The 19,199-nt window shown below is 43.5% G+C and overlaps 1 protein-coding gene across 2 annotated transcripts; it reads right to left on the minus strand.

The window, feature by feature from the left end:
- Positions 1–1,162: 1,162 nt before the first annotated feature.
- Positions 1,163–18,986, minus strand: LOC118106568 (period circadian protein homolog 2). Of its 2 annotated transcripts, none has more exons than XM_035155232.2 (22): positions 18,864–18,986; positions 14,855–15,425; positions 13,655–13,747; positions 13,338–13,492; positions 12,933–13,054; positions 12,574–12,775; positions 11,592–11,643; positions 10,943–11,085; positions 10,108–10,186; positions 9,874–9,980; positions 9,554–9,707; positions 9,331–9,439; positions 8,953–9,220; positions 8,464–8,611; positions 8,215–8,351; positions 7,848–8,054; positions 7,474–7,719; positions 6,171–7,255; positions 5,770–6,031; positions 5,398–5,635; positions 4,990–5,140; positions 1,163–3,863 (listed from the first exon to the last, which is right to left on the minus strand). In XM_035155232.2, the coding sequence occupies exons 2-22, from the start codon at positions 15,307–15,309 to the stop codon at positions 3,708–3,710; spliced, it is 4,569 nt and encodes a 1,522-aa protein (XP_035011123.2). In that variant the 5' UTR covers positions 15,310–15,425; positions 18,864–18,986; the 3' UTR covers positions 1,163–3,707. The 2 variants fall into 2 exon arrangements, with proteins under 2 accessions (XP_035011123.2, XP_035011122.2); XM_035155231.2 differs by having other exon boundaries at positions 8,464–8,614.
- Between the last annotated feature and the right edge of the window lie 213 nt (positions 18,987–19,199).

Genomic DNA, 19,199 nt, shown 5'->3' on the forward strand with positions numbered 1-19,199 from the left:
GGACTTTTGTGCCCAAATGTATCAGCTGTGAGTTTGTGACCATGCATATGATTTCTGAGGTTAAAGGTCGGCGAAATACAACAGTTGGCGTGAGGGAGACGCAACGGCGGAGGCGAGCATATGGCGCTGAAACAGATCCCCTGGGAGAGCCCTGCCATCCTCTGGTGCTTCTCAACTGTCTTTGACTGTGAGGGAACAATCACTCTGTAGCAGCAGCTCTCACATGCTGCGTGCACACACACACCACACACACACACCACTCACTGCACCTTATCCCACCCAGCACACCTTCATTTCAATTCTCACTGTCACAACCAAACAAGCGTGGGACTCATCGATCTAAACTCATTATATTTTCTTTGTAAGTAAAGGTCTGTAATTTGAAGGGAGACCACCACTTTTATAAATAAAGGTCAGTTTAATACAGCAGAGAACAAGTCAGCAAGTTGAAGAGAAAATAACCCTGATGAGTCATTTCATCTACAGACGACAAACGACACAAAGGCTGGGCTACACACACAGGCTCTGCTGAGTGCAGCTTGTGTTCACCATAAAAGATCCTGTGGGTTATTTTATGGAAAGAGCTCAAAGGCCTGTAAATGTTTTGCTCCACTCAGATGGAGTCCTCCATTGACGATAGAAAAATATTGATCACATACATACAGTATATATGTGTGTGTTTGAATGTGACAATAAGAGGCATACATATAGTATATGCAAATATATAGAATTGGTATATGTTATACAATAATATGCAGAATTTGCAAGATTATATCAAATAAGAGTTTACTTCATCTCTTTAAACAGGTCTTTGAGTAATTTTTCTGCATCAGTTTTTATGCACTTTACTTTATTCACACTGTATTGATTTCCTGTTTGAACATTTTGTATGAGCTTGTACATTTCTGATTTCAACTTTGTATGGCCCTGAAGTGAACTTTGTGACTCTATAAATAAATCTATATGTCCTATATAAATAAACTTGACTCACTTTGCTTTAACGAGGAGAAAGTTATGTCGTGTTTTTATTTTGGCTTCACTTTTTTCTTCAGAAAGAACATAAGAATGAACGAAGAATTAACTTGATGAGGGTCCATGTGGACTCTTTAGGCTTCAGTTCAGAGTCAGTTGGGGTCACGACAGATGAGTCACACTGGTTATACATATTTCTGTAGTTTTTATTACAACATTGTTTCCACGTGTCAAACAACACATTTGAACTACAAAAAAATGCACAGAACTGTGCTAGTTTAATAAACCACAGATTCATACAGCGGCAATGAAACCAATTTATAAGACCACACACGACATCATGTGCCAGAGCTGTTTGCATTTACAGATCAGGGTGCTTCCAACAGCCCACCAGTGTGTATTGCACTTTAAATGCATTTCCCTCATTGTGAGGCCTTAAGAGAAAAGTAAGGCTAAAAAAACACGTGCGGCTTCACTCCCTGCGTTCACATCTCATTCCCACACTTCAGCTCAGACGTGAATTAAATTACATTCTTGCATTCTCCCTGGTTTAGACACAGGTGAGTGTTGGAGGCCCGGCCCCTTTGACATATATCGCACACGAGAAGACAAAGACGGAGATAGACTGCAGCTGGTAAAGGTGGTTGCGGGGCCCTGTTTTCTCTTTGCCACCATCCATAGGAACAGCAGGAGTCAACAAGACAAACTCTTGTGGCTCACGGGAATTACACAAGTATCCGTCCGCTGTGCTTTGCCGACATGCATACACGCGGTGTTCTGCTTACAGTAACATGACCTGGGATTTGTTAGAGGTAAGGTGCATCCCCAATGACGGAAACAAAAAAAGCGTCTTTCCTTCATAAGACCAATAACATAAAACACAAGACAAAGTAAAAAAAATAGAGCAATACAAAAAAAAGTTCTGAAAGTGAACAGGAAATAAAAATTTTAAACAAAACAAAAAAGACACAAACTTCTTGGGTCCAGTCTGTGTTACATTCAAAGGCCCTGCCCTGACTGTTTGTTTCTCTCCCTTAGCACCAGTTGTTCCCAGTTCTCACACTGTTCACATCAACTACACAGTCAACGTGGACCACAGTTTCTTCACTACTAACTGTTGGATGGCGAGGGGGGCGGCGCGGGTGCCATTTCCTGAGTAAGCCTGGTTTCTACAGAAGCTCACTGACGCCAACATGGTCCCCCTTGTGTGCTACAACCATGAAGCTGTGTCCCACCACGAAACACGACGTCAGAGCTCAGCGTTCACCCCGGCGTCAAACTGCTTTCGCAGCATTCAAGAAGCTGTACTATGGCACCTGCAGAGACTTATGACTGGGAGTCCTCATGGTGGCCCTTGAACTATGCCAGTATAGTAGAAAAAAGAAGGTTTCTCAGTGCGGAGATGAAGTCCAATCCACAGAAACTAATCTAAAAAGGGTGCAGTTGGAGGCAATGTAACTTTGCATAATGAATAAATCCCTAAAATGGTAATGATTTGTTCAAAAATGACATTTTGTAGTAGAGCTGCACCATACAGACAGAACAATAATATTTATTTACATAATTTTACAAGTGTATATATATATATATATATATATTATAAATATTTCTATCTATAAAAAGGAAACAGGCTGCATCACTTAGATACAAAGTGGAGGTGAAAAGAAAATGGATCTTGGATCTTAGAAAAAATAAACATTTCTTGAGCTTTGAACTTGATTGGCAGCCTTAAGTCTCTACATCCTGTCGGTCCTGTTGTGCATCATCGACATTATGACGTAGATTGTTTTTAATGCAACAAAAATTCTTTTCAGCAGCTTCTGAAGCTGTGATGACGCCCACCTCTTCATGCTGTTTTAAGGTCTGCAGTGGTCCACAACAGTTTTTAGTTACAGACTGAAGTGACTTTAAATATCCTATTGTGTTAATTCTTAACACATGTAAACTGTGCTCGTGAGTACCATCTTTCAGCTGAGTGGATTTGGCTTTAGCTTCAAAATAACTACTTCATACATCATCTGGTAAAAAATAAATAAGATTTGATCTAAGATCAGATTTGCACTAGGTGTCAGATTGTCATCGTTGAGTTTACACGCGTTGTAAACTGCTGCTGAGTAAAGTGCAACCACCGCTGAGTGCCTGGATATTACATCATCCAATGAGCACCACAACTAGTCTACTACTTCCTGATGGGAAAACAGAGGGTACGGTGGGAACACCTTGAAATTGTTGTTTAATGACAACTATTTTGTCAGAATAACATTTCTAATTCATATATATTTCTAATTTAGGATATTTGTATTTAAAATAGGTCCACTGTCTATCAACTTAGACATTTCTTTTGATAATAACCCTTCATTTTGCTGTAAAGCTCAGCCTCTGACAGCGAGGATTGGATTATAAAAAATCTCAGAGGTTAAAAGGTCATCAGCCACACACCCTGGACCATTTCAGAGTGTTGGTGTGTGAGCTGAACAAAGTACTATAAAGCACTACTGCCCCCTGTGTGGGTGCACAAAAAACTGCACTCCAATAGCAACCCTATGTAAAGTACACACACATTCATACACACAAACAAAGCATATCATCATAAGTTCTGCTTGTTTGCTTGTATGTATGTTTCTGTGAGGAGAGGCACATCTCACACGATGTGTGTGCGTCTGTGCATCATGAGGATCCAGGGCTAGTCAAGTCTTTTGTGTCCCCCTGCTGGCGACGTGAGGGTAAATGTCTGTTCAGGAGCAGGAGTATGGTCGAGGTTGAGAATCCTTTGACTGGTTCTGTTTGTTCTGACCCCCTCGGCTCAGCTGCTCGCTCAAGTCTTCCATGTCCATGTCCAGCATGTCCTCCTCGATGGGCGTCCCTACTGTGTCCTCACAGTACACACACTCCTAAACACATAAACAAAACCAATAATTAACATCTTTTATCGAACTATTGAAAAGAAAAAGCCTCTCAGAACTTCTCATGTTTTTGATCATTGAAAACATTCCTGTCTGTACACTGTGACATTTTGGCCCTTGATAGGAAAATTTTTTGCTGTGGACTCAATCATTAATATGGACTAAATGTTTTTGCAATCTGTCCAATATTGAGCGAAAGTTGTTATCGACGTCCGCACAATCCCCTAGGGCATTTGTCCGTGTTATTGTTATTTCAAATGTCTGCCAGTGAAACAGGAGAAGAAATCCTACAGCACTGTATCCAGAAGAGAATTGTCCCTATTAATCAAAGTCTGTGTGACAGGTTATAGACAAAGACAGTCACTGTCACACATAATCTATACTGTAATGCTTGTAATGTTTGTGTTAAAGGTCCAGTGTGTAAGATTTAGATGAATGGGATCTATTGCCAGGAATTTAATATAAAAGAAACCCAGTGATGTTTTCACCTAAATTGTACAAATTGTTGTTTTCTTTACCCTAGAATGAGCCCTTTATATTGAAAGACTTTATATTAACATCAGGAGCGGGTCCTCTCTATGGAGGTCGCCATGTGTTTTTACAGTAGCCCAGACTGGTCAAACTAAACACCTTTTGAGTTTTTTTGACAACTGAAGACTACCGCAGGTTCTCTCTAATGTTTGGAAGGGGGGTTGAGTTGAGGGGTATTCAGCTGCAACATGCAACTTCACCACTAGATGTCACAAAATTCTACCAACGAAACCTTTAAAAACAACCTACATCTCAACATGTGAGCACTGAGTCTATTCAATAACTAGTCATAAGAACTGGGAAATATCTTCAGTAAGCTACAGGTAAACAACCAGCATGGCTCTGTCCGAAGGTGAAACATCTCACATTAACATGTTAAATGTCATTCAAGGTCTTTCCCTGTTTGCAGTTGTAATGCTTAGCTAAGCTAAACACACAGAAACCAATAAGGTATTATAAAACTTATCTCATCTAAGATTTTCAGTTTTGAACATTTTTATACCAAATGTGTTAAGGGACTCCTCAAACACAAAAGACCAGTGTGTGAGAACCGTGATGGAGTTAATGTGTGTGTGACTCTGACCTTAACATTGACAGCAGCAGGCAGACCTCCCCTCCTTATCCAGGGGTGTTCCTCCAGCAGCTCTCGTCGCTGGTCTGAGGAGAAATGGGGCTGGGTCTTCTGCATCTGCCTCAGTCGCTCCTTGTCTTCCCGCAGAACCTTCTGAATGTCCCTGTTCATCAGAAAAACACATACACTTCCATTTAGACACATTCATTATGTGTCCATCACACTCTTTTTTGCCTTTTTTGGACTAGTGCAGTGCCTGCTCTAAACCTGTCTGTTTGCTTGGCCTGTGGTAATGCTGGTTGCAGTTGTTATTCTGAAGCTGATAAGATGAACGCTTCTGGAGATATGCAAGTCACAAACAGGTATTTCTGGAATTATTAAATGGATGCAAAATAAAAGTGAACTTCAGTCAGGACTCACCTCGATGGCATCTGATATGACATCATGACCTTGTCGTCAGCATTAGCCATTAGCAGCCAGAGGGGCTCCTGGAGAACGTATTTGATTAAATGCTCTCCTTCCCCTTGCGTAGAGACTTTGGCCTGCGACTGGCACACTTCAGAGCCTTCTTTGCTCCTAGCCTTGTGTTTGGCCTTCGTCTTGGGGTCGTTTTCCAGGGAGTCAACGCTGCCAAAGTATTTGCTGGTGTGGCTGCTCCCTATACACAGTTTTAAAAGGGGCAGGAAAAGAGTCAAAACTTGGCATTGCTAAAGTAACTACCAAACAGAAACTAGTAATATCATGACAATGCAGAAATAAAAGTAAAGCTTATGTCCGCTAATGTCTGCTGACCTGTTCTGCTGCCAGAGGCTCCGCTCGCTGAGGTACCACAGCCGTTGCAGCCCAAGCCCGATCCTGATCCTGATCCCGATCCTGATCCCGATCCAGAGCCCGATCCAGAGCCCGATCGCGATCCTGATCCTGAGCCCATGAATTCAGACGTGGCTGATCCAGTGCCGGAGTGAGAGTCTTCCTGCTCCTGCAGCAGGATGTCCAGCAAGTCGCAGGACGAGGAGTTACCCTCACTGTGAGCCCCATCTCCTGGAGACTCCACCTGAGACACAAGGAGGAAAACCATAAGATAAAAACTATGACAGGCTTGAAGAGGAAATGTCGCTGTGTGTATGAGGGAGTGAAGCCTGTTCAAGTTCTGATGTTAAATCAAAGTTCATTTGGTTTGTTGTGTCTCTCACCTGTTGATGGTTAACCGTGCAGCCGTTCTTCTCCCCTACTGCCCTGGCTCCTGATGCTGCTGCTGTGCTGCTGCCCTGGCATCCAGCAGAGGCCGCTGTGCTGTCCTGATGTTCCATAGACCGCTGCCCCTCCTCCATGCTCAGAAGATTGAGCTGCAGAGGTGAGCTACACCGCGACTCAAACAGCGGTGGTGAAGCTGCTGGCTCCCGGTTCCCAGAGACCGGGGTGGAGGAGCGTGATGCCGCCCCTTCTCGAGACTCCACGGCTGGGACTTTGGGGGGCTCTGGGCCTAGGCTGTAGGAGAAAGGTTGCGCTGGATAAGGGGTTTGAGCGACAAACTGAGTCTGCATGGGGAAAGAAGGCTGGGCAGCGAAGGGCTGCTGGGCAGGGTAGGCAGTCTGAGGGGCCTGGAAAGGCTGCTGTGTAGTGTAGGCGGTCTGAGCCACTTGGAATGGCTGCTGGGGGGTAAAGGCAGTGTGCACAGGGAACGGCTGTTGGTTAGCAAAGGGGGGTTGTGTTTGCATGGTGTATGCTGTCTGCGGGGGCTGAAAGGGCTGCTGGGTAGTATACGCAGGTTGCGTTTGGGACTGCTCAAGAAAAAACGCTGGACTGGGAGCAGCCCCCAGCTGCCCTATTGGTCCTATTGGTCCTATTGGTCCTATTTGCGGAAAGAGGTAATTTGGCAGAACCAGAGCCACCACTGGTGTAACAATAGGAGTGGGGAACGGAGTGGCTGTGGGCGGGGCTTGAGTGCTCTGACCCTCTCCAAAGCCTGTGGAAAGTGATGGGTCAAGACGAGGGGGCTGAGGGGGGGCAGCGGGTGCTGGGGAGTAGAGCGGGTATGCAGGCACCATGGCAGGGTAGGAGACGCTAAAAGCTGACTGAGAGGCTTCCGACGGCGACCACGAGGTCTGGTTGAGTCCCTGGAGAGGGGGCCTGGGTTTGCGGTTAGACGCGGCGCTGTCTGACGAATCGGGATGCTTCATTCGTGGCTTCTTTGACTTCCTGCTGCGGTTGCCCTTCTTAGCGTTGGTCTCAGGTCTGGTGGTGCCATGTTTGACAGCCCCTCGAAGACCAGAGGATTCTGTCGTGACATATGGAGAAGTCAGACGGTTGTGTATGAACTGGAGACCAGAGTCAAAGGTTAACCTGGCAAAGAACTGGGTACTTACCCCTAATTCATATGTAGTGCAGCACATTTACTGTTAAAATCAGTCAATGATTTATAAATATATACTGTGGACAGAACTGTCACTTAATTACTGAGCAAAATCCGTTATAGTTAAATGAAACCTTGCATACCTTCAGCGTTGGCTTGGCCTCTTTGCATGTGCAGATATTTGGAAGAGTCCTTCTGGAAGCTCCTGACGTTGCAGAGTTCTCTGCAGCGGCTGAGGAAGGCCTGCTCTTCTTTCTGTGTGTGTGCTGCCAGCACCTGCTTGGTCAGTCCCAGCCACTTGTAGGCTTCCTTTTCCTGGCTTAGCGGAGACACCATGCTGACGGGCAGAGCTGGAGGCGCTGGGCTCTCTGCCATATCCTCGATTATCTCTGTAGAAAGAATTAGAGCCATTAACATCTGTCAAAGAGAGCTTATTATTGAATAAGATTGGATTGAACACGATTTCAGGTTTGTGTTCTACATGACTTTCTAAACCGGATTGGATGTGGAAGCTCACCAGACTCTGGCTGAGGCTTCTTGTCTCCCACATGAACAATGGTGCTACTGTAGCTGCACTGCGAGGTGATGGACACCACACTATCAGCCTTGCTGGGTAGAGTGAGGGGGGCCAGGGGGCCTCCTACCACTGCAGCGGCCCCAGATTGAGGCTTTTTAGGTGCTTTCATGTTTGACAGGCCGGGCTTGGCGTCCATCATCAAAGGATCTGGATGGTTAAAGACAGAGATCATCTGTTAGCCCTAAACCAAAGTTATTATAGTCAAACTCCTATCACTACATAAGGTGCACACAAGTTAAAGCAATCAACAACGAAAATGAACAACTCAAGGGTACTGACAAATTGGATCTTAGTGACATCCACATACCTGTGTTGGTATCCTGAGCCATTTGCATGGCTTCCTCTGAGCCCTTCTTGCCATCATCTGAGTTGGAGGAGGTGGTGTTCAAGGAGAACTCGTACTTCCTCTTCACAGTGATGGGGATGTTACAACTCTCCAGGTACCTGAGGGAGACATACATGGAGTTAAATCAGAGAGAACACACGCACACGCACACACACACACACACACGATCTTTTAACCAACATCTGTCATGTATCACAAGCAGGTCTTTACCTGATGACACTGTCGAGGCAGCTGATCTGCTGGTAGGAGCAAAGATTCTGGTCCTTGCAGGTGAAGTCCTCCGTGGCGGCTGCAGTACTGTCTCTGACCTGCAGATGGGGCGCAGAGTCCTTCAGACGCACTAGTGGACTCTTCTGAGCTGCTGGAGTGAAAGAGGGAGATAAAGAGAGGGATGAGAAAATGTCAACATTGATTTTTAATTCACTTCTCATCATATTTGATTTCTGAATCTGATCAGTCATTTGTTTTAGACACTGATGCACTGAACTGAAATATTATGAAATAAATCATTCACATTTGCAATTATTTTTTCCTTCGATGTTTAGTTTTAAATGATGAAATAACCACATAGGAATCAATCTTTTAAAACAGTTCTGGTGTTTACGTTTTTTGGGATTTATACATTTTAACTGGATTAATGTGATCAGCTTTGAGTCAAAGCAAGCACAAAATGGAAAAAGTATGGTGATATGAACTCACCATCAGTGGTCTTCTTCTGCTCATGTTTGCTTGGCAGTGATGAGGGGGAGTGCAAGCAGACCTGGGAATCATGGTTCTTCTGCATGTGGACCCCTTTACAAATCTCCTGGAATGTCCTGGGCGGCTTGGCCTTGCCCGTCTCCTCCACTGCGATCCCCTGGGTCATGTTCCCGTTGCTCTCGCTGGACGAGCTGATGCTCACAAGTTGCTCGTGAGAACCGTTGCTGCCGTGGCTACCATAACCGCTGGAGCCTGTATTGTGGACCGGCTGAGGAGAGAAAAGATTGTTACAGAAAATGACAGAGCTTAAATGATAACTTGTATTTCAGTGGGGGATTTAGTGAGATTTAGTGTGTGTCTCTGTGTGTGGATATGTACCTGGAGCAGCAGCCTGTGGATCTGTTCACCAATTTCCTGGATGTCCGAGTCCATGATCTTCCCTCCGTGGAAATCAGGCACTGCAAAAACGTCTTCATTCACAGGACCCCTAAAAACACACAGACACCTATGTCATCTGGTTTGTTGAAACTGAAATATATTCCAACACATCACAACGAATGCCAGTAACCTGTAACTACAACACCACATTGTGCACACTCACATCCGGACTTTGTGCCTGCCAATGATGAAGGAGACCTTGCGGCTCCAGGGGTTGACGAAGCTGGACCAGCTGGTGTCTAAGGTGATGTACTCTCCATTGCGTGCACAGAAACGGATGGAGGAGTGGTCGAAGGGCTGACCAGCACACTGAAGAACTGCAACGGAACGGGTGTGTGAGTATCAGAGTGCTGAGCGTCATAAACCAAGCAATTTTTTACTTGCCAAAATATGTCAGATGTCAAATAATTTAAATAACTACTGAACTGAACTTTAGAAAACAGACTCTAATGAGAAGACCAAGTGAATGAAAGAGGTTCTTACTCTTGCGGTGAACAGCCAGCATTAAGGGTCGATCACTTGGGTGCAGATTGAGCAGCAAAGGGGTCCCGATCAGGTCCTGGGGGAGGTAACCCAACAGAGGAACAGCCCTGATGGGGAAACAACCATAATTACTCTTTCTGACAAAGTAGGAAACTGCACTTAGGTTCACACAAGACACGACAAACCAGAAGTACAGTACTTCTGAAGGAATGATAGCACGTTCAACCCACTGACCTCTCATCCACATCCTGGAACACACAGTTAGGCGTGTGTGTGGTGGTGAAGATGCGCTTGTCAGGGGGGATTCTGGGAGCTGTGGAGAGAAAGACAGAGAGAGTTATTATTATTCATTCACACATTTTAACTTTGAATGGCTTGTAAATCAAGATTAGCTTCACTACCATCGGTCCGTATATCAAACTCATTACCACAAGAGGTCAAATTGAATAGAAATGTGCAACATCAACCCATTAATAAAATCAAAGTAGCTCATTTTAAACATTTACACTAAATATGTTTCTTTTGAAATGAGCGGTGTTATTACTTCATAATTTGATCCCAGGATTATAATTCACTATTAGAACTTTGCTACAATATTGCTGCAAATACTCAATATCAAATCAAAATTGTTTTTGCCCACCATGATTTGTTTCTTATGAATAATTTGTAGCACCATTCTGAATAATGCTTAGTTTCCAGGTTATTACTATTATTTACAATTATTGCAGAGTTTAACAGAAGGCTCGCCATCTGTTCTACAACTGTACTGTATCTGTATGTAGCTGTTGCTTCAGAGAGCAGCCAACAGACAGAGCTCAAGCACTAAAGACGATAATCTCGTCATTTTATGCAACACACATGTACACACTTCGGAGTATTGTCAATGGATGAGTTGAATACAGAGGTAAACACAGCCATTGAGTCCAGTTTTGTATTTTCAGTAGATGATTTTCAGTGAATTTAGTGATGTGCCATAATGTGTATTACATGAGTCATAATTATCAGTGCATGTCAAAATGTCCACTCCATATGTCATATGACAGCATGTGTTTGTGGTTGTGGGACTCGCCTTCATATCCGGAGTGCACCCTTTCAGCCAGCAGGAGGCAGCAGAACTGTTCCTCAGCCAGCTCAGCGTCCTGGACTTTCATGCGGTAGGGAGTCATATGGAAGGGATAATACTGAAGATCCCCTTCACGCTCCTTACCTCCACTGAAACACACACACATAACACCCACAGCATTATAAAACAATTCACCATTGGTCCAAATTTGTACCAGTCTGCATAAAAACTGACAATTTAACTTTGTTGCATCAAAGAGCAGATAGAGAATAAAATAAGAATACAATTAATTAAACTAAGCTTATTAAATCGTTAGCTCATTAGGTACCATTATGTATTGGATTTATTACATAGTCATGACTTATATTTCACCAATGAAGACGGACTACTAATGGTCACACGTCAACTTTGTTACTGTAACTATGTTCTTAAGGCAAATTAATTCTATTAAAACTCTTATTAAAATATATTTTCATAGTCATAGATCAAGTAAATGATGACAATGGATCCTGCAGAAAAATAATGCAGTCAAGCTGTTTATTTTTACAATTTAGCTCCAGTTCTAAAGCTCACAGCTGCTGACTTCCTCCCTGCTCACTGACCCCCTGCTACGACTCAGAGGAAACTATGGATTAGAGAAGCTGCTGTTACTGACCTGATGCGGCAGAAGAAGGACTTCTCCTGCATGCACTCCGTGGGAGACGACTCTAAATAAGTGACAGGGGACAAAGTGGGATGAGTGCATCACCCAATGCATGGACGAATTCATACTCCACACAGTTATGCAACTCAAGCGTGAAGACCACTAGGGAGAAAGCACTATAGATAACTTTCAATTTAAACAGGCAACTGCTGAGTCATCACTTAGACAACTGCTGTTAAAGTGAGACGACACAATCAACTACAGCACACGTAGTTAAGTCTAGTGGGTTAAAATGGCATTAAAAGGAAGAGTGACTGATATCATGTCCAGCTTAAAAGGTGACAAAAAAATAATCAATCAATATTCACTTGAGAATTGAAACAATGAATTCCAGGAAGTATGGAGTCCCTTTCTAAATTGATTCTAGACTGTAAATATGTGAATATTGCAGCTTTATTATAGTACACAATGTCCACTTATTCACTACAAGTCATTGGTGTGGCAGGTAGATATCAGCATGTTCAGTTTAAAGGCAGTGTTCTATGTTGCTTTTTCACAGTCCAGACAACAGTCTCAGTAATGACTTCAAATATGAAGCTTCTCAGAGGTCTGAGTTATCTCACAGCTTATGGGCTGGTTTGCATTTGATTTACGCACATGCACCAAATAAAGCCCTTACCAAATATGTGGCAGGTGTTTGAGTAGGAGTGAGGTCGATAATGTGTGATTAGGCATGTTAATGAAATATGTGATATGCGTGTATGAGCATGTGTGTGCATGGGGGGTGTTACATGAGGAAAAATAGCACCCGTGTATATTGAGGTGGGTTGGGTGTTACACGTGTACCTCGAGGCAGATGGAAATCTAATACCTACATTCATAACGTCTGGTACCGTGTTACTCCAGTTTGTCACTTTACTAGAGTGAGATATGTTTTTTAAGTCTGTGAAAGAACTTAAGTTAAGTTATATGATTTTAGTTTTGAGGCTGGTACCTGCTCCAGTGCACATGCTCCACGAGGGCAACCGATAGGGCGTGGTGAAGCTGTAGAACACGCTGACGTCCTGTGGCGTTAGGAACTCCACAAACTTGGCATTGTTGAACCGTTCCCGCTTGCAGTTCAAAATGGACGCCGCCTGGTCTGAGATGTAAACAATCTTTCCCGTGATGAGAGAGACGGCAACTGCAAATATATCCTAAAGGGGAAAAAGTCGAAAACAAACCCAATCTGTTAAGTGTCTTTTCATTTCAGGATGACCCAGATAACTTTTCTGTCTGGATCAAGTAAATAATTATTTTTTATCAAAAGCCAATTTTTGCCCTGCCCTCTAACTGGAGATTAGAGCTACTTACATTGTTTTTCATGGTGTATTCAGATGTGATGCGGTTGATTTCCTCAATGGTGTAGGATGATACATCAAACCCTGATGGCTGGCTGTCGTTGATCATCAGCATCTGGTAGTATTCCTCATTGGCTGCAAAACAAAAGTAGACATGGATCAATGGAAACATCAATTCACATTGTATGTGTTGAGTAAGATGCTTGCATCTCATTATTATGCAAGACTTTAATGCTACATCCACATCCAGAAATCAGGGAACATGATTCTGAATAGATGCCCCTGATTGGTCAAAATTCCTCAAAATATTTATTAAACTAAAGAAAAGATCATGATAGTGCATTTGTCAATCAATCACCAACACTGATGATGTGAATAAGTGCGTGATCATGTGCATGAAAAGAGAGGTAACTCTTACCTTTCACCTGTTTGACACATCGCAGCGCATACTTGAGCGTGTTGATGGTGCTGGACTTGCCCTTGCTCCTTTTCTCCGATGGCAAGTGCATCTTTAGCTCCTTGAGGGTCTTGAAAAGCTCCTTCTGAGTCTTAGCTTTGGCCGACTGTTCGCTGCTGCAGGGCGTACATGAGACAGATACACGTGTATCAAAATGACAAGGTCTCATCAGCACTTTCACACTCTGGAGTGTGATGAGGAGGAGGGGTAGCTACTATATGGGGTATGCTAATTGTGCGTGTACACTGGGGTCGGGGCAATGTGAGAGGTGTACAAACCTGCAGCCGCTGGTTGACGGGTTGTCCTGCTCGGAGCTCACCAGACTGAAGGCGTTGGAGCTGCTAGGCGGCGACGGGCTGTGAGAGTTTGAGCTGGAACCAGAAACAACAGGTCATGTTATTTAAGAAGGTGTACAGAGAGACCCCTCAACAGAGCATTATGAAAGAACAGCTAGATTACCTGAAAACAACACATCAGACTAAACATATCAAGTGAGTCAAGGACCTGGTGTTATAGAGTGTGCTATAAAAATACCAGCTGTATTCTCTGAATAAATTAGACTACACAAATATGGAGAGTAGCTAACATGGAATAAATAACTGGGCCCAACACTTTTTTCCTGTATATGAAATCTGGAACAAGGACGACGGCTAAGGAAATAAATAAATGTGCATTTAACAGCTGATTTTGTTTGAAACACGTTTCATACATATAACTATTGATGATGCAGTGCAGGTCATCGATTATCTGTTACAAATTTTGTTATCGAGCAATTAAATATACTCACAACATAACAGAACCTCATAAAATAGTTCTTAAATTCATTGCTTGTGGTTTTAATGAAATATTGATTCTATATTGATATTTGAGCTTCATGTTTGTATCTATATCATACTGGACTGTATTTTGAAGACTTTCTAATGGAGCTCTCTATAGAGGTGGAGAAAACATTAGTACTTGGTTGTGTAAAAGTAATTGTGCTGTTTTCTTCAAACAAGGGGTGAAAACATTAGTCAAACTGATAACATGGGGACATGCTATTAAAAGCCTGATATCACTGAATTTGGTTAAAGAGCAAAGACAAGGACCCCAGAAAATTAAAACTTACTACAAACAGAATAGAGAACTTGTTTCAAAATCATTCTGTCATCATCTACACAAGGTTTTATTTGAGCATCTGTTGATAAATCAGAAAATATTTTAGTTTTCACTTTTGAATGTGATTACAATTCAACTCTACATGAAACCAAGAGTCATTGGGTTTTTGTTGACTGTCTCGTACTGAGGAACAAAACACCCACTGCTCCTCTCGGTCTGACAGTCACTGTTACTGCACAACAACAGTGACTCAGACCAACAATAACTCAGAAAAAATGGGCCTTCAATTACCTTTAATGAACCCTACTTCAGTGACAGAAATTGTCCGCTCCCCCTTTGTGATAGGTAAGTACTTCACTTACTACAAGATGTGTCCTCACCTCTTGTTGCTTGCTGATGACTCATGGAGGGCCGAATCCTTGCCATTGCCACTAGAGCTGCCCACAGATTCATTGCCATGGGAATCATTGCCGTGCGATTCGTTACCGTGGGATTCTGTCCCGCTCCCACTTGAGCCGCTCCCACCCATCTCTACATCTTCGTCTAAGGTTGGGCGCGACCGCTTCCTATCGTCGTGAGGGGAGCCTGCCGAGGCCGGGTGCTCATGGCTGCTGTCGCTCCCCTCGGAGGCCAAACCCAGCTGTGGTTCCAGCTTGACCCCATCCCGCCGCCCACAACCCTCGTTGTAACTGTTGGCCATATGGTGAAGTTGGCTAATGGTGCCGCAGGGAGAGCCTGATTCTTCCTCCAGGTGAAAGCTGACCCTTTCCCGGTTCCGCTCTAGACTGTCCAGGGTTGAGTACAGGTAGTGCTTTGGATCACTGTCCTCAGACATGGGATGGACCAATGGGCAAATGAGTGGCGATCAGGTCACCTTCAACATGGAAATGCTACGAAGAGTGTGGCACTGGGACGTAGATAGACTTGATGCCTCTGAAGGTTAGATGCAGTCTGAAGGAGGAAAATAAAACAGACACAGGGGAAATTACTTTGACAAACTGTTAACAATAAAGTGTACTTCTGTAAATGGAAGATAAAGAGTTGGTTCCAAAGTTAGACACAATCAATGGGCATTAAATGAAATCATCAAGTATGCAGTTTGACCACACTCAGTCAGTGCAGCCTTTGATCTCAGCCTTTTTTTTAATGTCAGACATGAAGCAGCACAGATAAAGCGCTCTTGTTGTTGCACACACACACACAGCTGCTATCAAATCTTCAAAAAGTTAAATTTCTCAAAAGATTTTTTCACAAGAGAGGTGGGTCTGCGGAAATGAAAATAACTCAGAAACAAACCCATTGACTTTCATCATGACTAATATGAATGTTGGAAAGACAAAATGCTTTGAAATCATTTGTGCTATTCAAGCCGTCTCTTTTCCCTGCAGCTGATGCCACTCACTCTCATCACAAATGAACTAATAGAACATTAGGAGAAAAAGACAGCTCTGCCTCTGCATCGCAAATTACAATATTATCATTAATGCCAAGGATGCAGGTCCCACAGAAGCAGCTGATAAACAGATGTGTTGCTGCATTGTTTGTGTTCACTTAAGTCTCAATCAAACAAACGTATCCCTATGTCACACAGTGCAGTGCCCCTGAATCAAGAAGGAATATCAAAAAATGTGACATTTACCATCTCAATGTATTAAGTAATTACATGAGCCACCTTACACAACGCCTGACAACTCCTAGTGAAATGAGGACCAACACTTCAGGCTGAATTTCACTGGTAACATCTGTGCAATAAATGAGCCCGATAAAAACACAAGAGGAAAGCAGAGTAGTTCCACAGTAAACAAAAGTAGTTCAGCCTATTTCAGGGTTTACACCACTTTACTAAAACTGCGGCGGTCCACTGAGCACAAGGTAACCCTCCTCTTGGCCTAAGCATCACATAATTCTTTGAAGATGATTTTAAACTACAATTACAATGAAAGGTTTGGTATAATTGCTGGAAAGCTCACACACAACAGCCCAGTTTTCTTTAGCATGTTCGTGCATAGAGTGATGTTCAACAGTTTTCCCAGGCAGCCAAATACTGGAGGGGGCGATGAGGAAAAGACACTTGGCGCTGCAGTGAATCAGCAACATTGAAAGATTTTAAAACATGGATGAAGAAACAGTTCAACTTAGCAGTGGAAGTAAATGAATCCTTGAAATTCAATGCAAACTGTTGTTACAGGGTCCCTGACTATTCTTTTCATGACTGTGTGTCGATGTCAGAAAAATGAGGGAGGCCTTCAGCCTATAGCAACATAACGAGAAAGAAGACATTCTTTAAATAAGAGATTAAAGATTCAAATTTGTTTTTGATCCCTTTTTTTGACATCTGCCATTTTTTATTTGTTCTAGTGTAAAATTTTAGACATACCGAGACATTGAATTATGTAAATTTAAAGAACAGCTGGAAAAACTAAAGTGCCCTACAACTTTAAACTGGTGAATTATATCCATTTCAGCCCTGACTGGAAACACTGGCAACAGGGATGGGAGCCGAATCCAAAATATTTCACTGTTCTTCTACTGCGATCCAAGATCAGGTTGCAGCTCCTTTTCTACGTGTGTACATTCAGCAACATGTCTATTCTGCACTCTTTACATAAGCTGCTTTACATAACTTCTCTATATTTTACAATATATAAAGGCAAAGATACTTATTACTCAGTCAGTTTACAGGAAACAGTGTTGAGTCTATGCAGCAGGGATTGAGGCCTTGAACAGCCAACAATAAATGCTTCAAAATATTATAAAATTAGGTTAACACGCTGGAAACTCTGCCACACACAAAATCTAACAAGGTCGAAAAATGAAGAGGTTTGTTTTCGTGTTGGCATAATTTTAGTGAAAGAGCTGTGCCCTCAAAACTTATGCAAGCAGCCATGATACTGACTTGACAGTAAGATCTGTTCCATCCCATTCAGGTTCACTATCAGCACAAGCAAAACTGATGCATTTAACAAATATATGTTTTAAAATCCAAACAGAAGGAGAAACTTTCCTCCTTGAACATAAGGTTTTCCCCAACAATATACCAGAAGAAACTGATATGGGCAACGCCAGCATGCAACCCTCAGAAACAGAGCAGCAGAGTGACATAATGAAAAAGAACTCCAGCTTAAGCGCTTATACTACCAACACACTAGCACAGATCTGAGACATTATACAACCGCTGCTGCTCCAGTCACATGGATATGGAGCAGTGGCAGCCTTCTTTCATAAAACCACACGTTTTCACCTGTAACCAGCGAATGAGAGGAGCATTCTGTCATGAAATCTGACACTGAAATTACACAAACACAGACTAAGATTGGGTTTTTAAAATGCTACGGGGATTACCTGCAAAAGCACACAGGGAAACATTAGTCCAGGGTTACATGAAGTCTGCAACACTACTCAACATGTAGTTGTATATTTTCTCATTATTTGTGTTTTCATATTCACCCATGTGAAGTCTACACGAGTATTTGTGTATTGAGAGGGGTGAGGGGTAGAGTGGCTCCTCCAACCAGAAGGTCGCCGGTTCGATCCTCAGTCTGAACCCCTCAATTGCCCCTCATAGATGTTAAATGCACTTTTTATAAGTCGCTTTGGATAAAAGCGTCCGCCAAATGACATGCGATGTATTTGAATGAAAGTGACACACATGTCAGTAGTTGCCATTACACTACACCTCTCACTATGTTATTATTTTTAATGTTGTCATGGGGTCAAAACCAGCATCAAGTCTCCCAGTGGTTATCTGATGAAGCTCCAGCAGCGACATTCAGATCAGTTATTTAACATCACAACACTGGATTAATGCGTCGACCTACAATCCACAGGTTGGTGTGTGTGTGTGTGTGTGTGTGTGTGTGTGTGTGTGTGTGTGTGTGTGTGTGTGTGTGTGTGTGTGTGTGTGTGAACAGAACGAGCTAGGAATAAAACCTATCAATCGATTCAAACAAATCGAATCTACGCGTAGATGACATTTGTCAAAAATGTGTCGAATTCAGTTAAACACAACAATTTCTGTTAATGGGAACAGACATCCCCCCCCCTATCGAGCTGCCATTGACCTGCTATCCAGAACCCGCACACACGTTGACCTGCATTCCACCGCACGGTACACTGACACAGTTAAGTAAAAGAAGAGGCAGCGGAGGAAAACCCGCCACGAAACGGCGACATGTTCCCCGCGCAGGAGCCGCAGCACTCGGGGACATTGTCCTCCCACAGGTGGAGAGAGAAACGGCGAAAGAGACATTATTTAGAAATATAAGCAGAAAAAGTAGAGCACGTCTGACAGCTGGCGCATGCGCAGTCTTCAGGTATGCAACTTAGTTGGTACACTCGGTTTTGCCTTATTTCTCTCGAACCAGCGGCTGGAAGATAAAACACACCCACCTGCGCTGCGGAGGTGAGGGTCGTCTCTCCGGTGGAGCTCGGTGTCCGGTAAGCGTGGAGCGGTTCGACTGGTGAAGCGCTCGGTTTCTCATTAACTGTCCCAAGACGGGAGCCGCGCTGACAAGGTGGCCGCGGGACCCGCCCCTGCTCTCTCCGGCTCGGCCCCGCTGGCCAATCACAGAGCTCGCCGCGCGACCTCAATTCGGGCTCCTCCCCCGGCGCCCGCCGATTGGCCGCGAGCTGCGGGTCTCCATGGCGAAAGTGACGGAATCTCGGCGGCGCTCGCTCATTGGCCCGGAGCCCTGTCCGTCGTTTTACATAAACAAGGCAGTGGCT

Source organism: Hippoglossus stenolepis, chromosome 4 (assembly GCF_022539355.2).
Source record: "Hippoglossus stenolepis isolate QCI-W04-F060 chromosome 4, HSTE1.2, whole genome shotgun sequence".
NCBI lineage: Eukaryota > Metazoa > Chordata > Actinopteri > Pleuronectiformes > Pleuronectidae > Hippoglossus > Hippoglossus stenolepis.